This window comes from Solanum stenotomum, unplaced genomic scaffold (assembly GCF_019186545.1).
Source record: "Solanum stenotomum isolate F172 unplaced genomic scaffold, ASM1918654v1 scaffold23267, whole genome shotgun sequence".
NCBI lineage: Eukaryota > Viridiplantae > Streptophyta > Magnoliopsida > Solanales > Solanaceae > Solanum > Solanum stenotomum.
Genome location: NW_026027418.1, coordinates 282,069 through 283,819, shown reverse-complemented (window position 1 = coordinate 283,819; position 1,751 = coordinate 282,069). Strand labels below are relative to the sequence as shown.

General features: G+C 37.6%; 1 protein-coding gene across 1 annotated transcript; it reads left to right on the top strand.

The window, feature by feature from the left end:
• Positions 1-10: 10 nt before the first annotated feature.
• Positions 11-1,708, top strand: LOC125851191 (TMV resistance protein N-like). The gene is made up of 2 exons (XM_049530969.1): positions 11-738; positions 818-1,708. The coding sequence occupies exons 1-2, from the start codon at positions 175-177 to the stop codon at positions 1,370-1,372; spliced, it is 1,119 nt and encodes a 372-aa protein (XP_049386926.1). The 5' UTR covers positions 11-174; the 3' UTR covers positions 1,373-1,708.
• Positions 1,709-1,751: the final 43 nt, after the last annotated feature.

Below are 1,751 nucleotides of genomic sequence, written 5' to 3'. Positions count from 1 at the left end.
CTGAAGGAGATCCATCCATCAATAGGAAATTTGGACAGGCTAACTGCTCTTCATTTGTATGGTTGCAAAAAGATTACGGATCTTCCAAGCAACACATGCCAGCTAAAATCCCTTGAAGACTTGGACATTACTTACTGCTCATCTTTACAAACACTGCCAGCTGACATTGGAGATATGCAAAGCCTAAGACATCTCTATGCACATGATACGGGTATAAAACGATTGCCCGGATCTGTTAAAATGCTAAGAAATCTTAAAGAATTGCTAGTGGGAGGTCGAAATTTAGAGGCCAAAAGGAGAGTTTATCAAAGAAGATCCCACCATATAGAATCCTTGCCAATTTCTATTTCTCGTTTAAGCCTTCAATATTGTGGTTTCTCTGATGCTGATATTCCTAGGGATATTGGTACTTTATCCAACTTACATGATTTAGATTTGAGCGGCAACAGTTTCCTCTGTCTACCCTTTGATTTCTCCAAGTTACCATGGTTGAAGTCCTTGCGTTTGAATGATTGTGTGAATCTTCAAACACTCCCGTCAATATCAAATTTAGAGTACCTTTATATTCTTGAACTTAGGAATTGCCAAAAACTCGTCAAGATTACAGGGTTGGAAAACCTCCCTTCAATACAAGAGATCGACACTCTTAATTGTACTTCTCTGCAGAATCCATTCAATGAAGGCTTCTTTAGTGCCCATGCTCTATCAATTTCATCTAGAAAATATGCAATGTTTCAGGCAAGTCCCTTTATTTTTGTGTGTCTCGTATCACATTACTAATTAATGTTCTAATTGTGTCTTAATTTGTCTGATGAAGCTGCGGTTACACATTTATCTCCAAAGCAATGAGATTCCAGATTGGTGCAGCAATCAAGTCACAGCTCCATCTATCTGTTTCACTATTCCCTCCGTATATAAGAAAAAGTCGTTAGGAATGATTCTCTGGTTTGTTTGCAACTCTAAGATTTTATCCCAGTTTGGACACTTCCTTGTTACCGTATCCAATAAAAAGCCTTTAGTTTTTTACTGGACTAGGTTTATTCCTACACCCGAATCACACGGAGAAGTTTCATGTGTATATTACATATCTTGCTTAACTAGTCATTATTCTGGCCTGATGATCAAAGGCGGGGAAAAGATAACAGTCGAGGAGGGCCCTGACAAAGGTAGAGTAAAGAAGATAGGGGTACATCTGTTATACTTAGACAAACATGGTAATGTTACATCTTCCCCACCAATCCTTGAAGAAAATCATTTGCATTCTCAGATAATGAATAGAGAGAGTCTCAGTGGAAAAGAACTCAAAAAAAGTGTCAAACAGAGGATATCAGCTCAATCCTTGAAGAACATCATCACACGCTTCAAATCTTAGTTGAATCAAAATTAACTTGCTCCCGTTTCTTATCAACATGCAATATTCAAAATGCTCATCCAACTACAATCTGATTTTGGTAAAAAGTATTTTTCATCCGACAGATGCCAAGTACTCTTTGCAAGTTGTCATCCAATGAAAATTTTGCTAGTGTTACTATTAAGGGATGGATTGACCATAGAAGTTATGGGTTTCACATAACTCAGTAATGTTGGTTCAAGTCATGCTGTTGTGTTGAGACATTTTGGCAAGCAAAAAAGATTGGGGCGTGATCAATAACTTAGAACAACCTCTATTATGGGATTATCTGAGCCTAAAGTCTGTGGGATGCCAAGTACCATGGTGATTTTAATCCTTTCTTTTAATTCAGTACTGATTC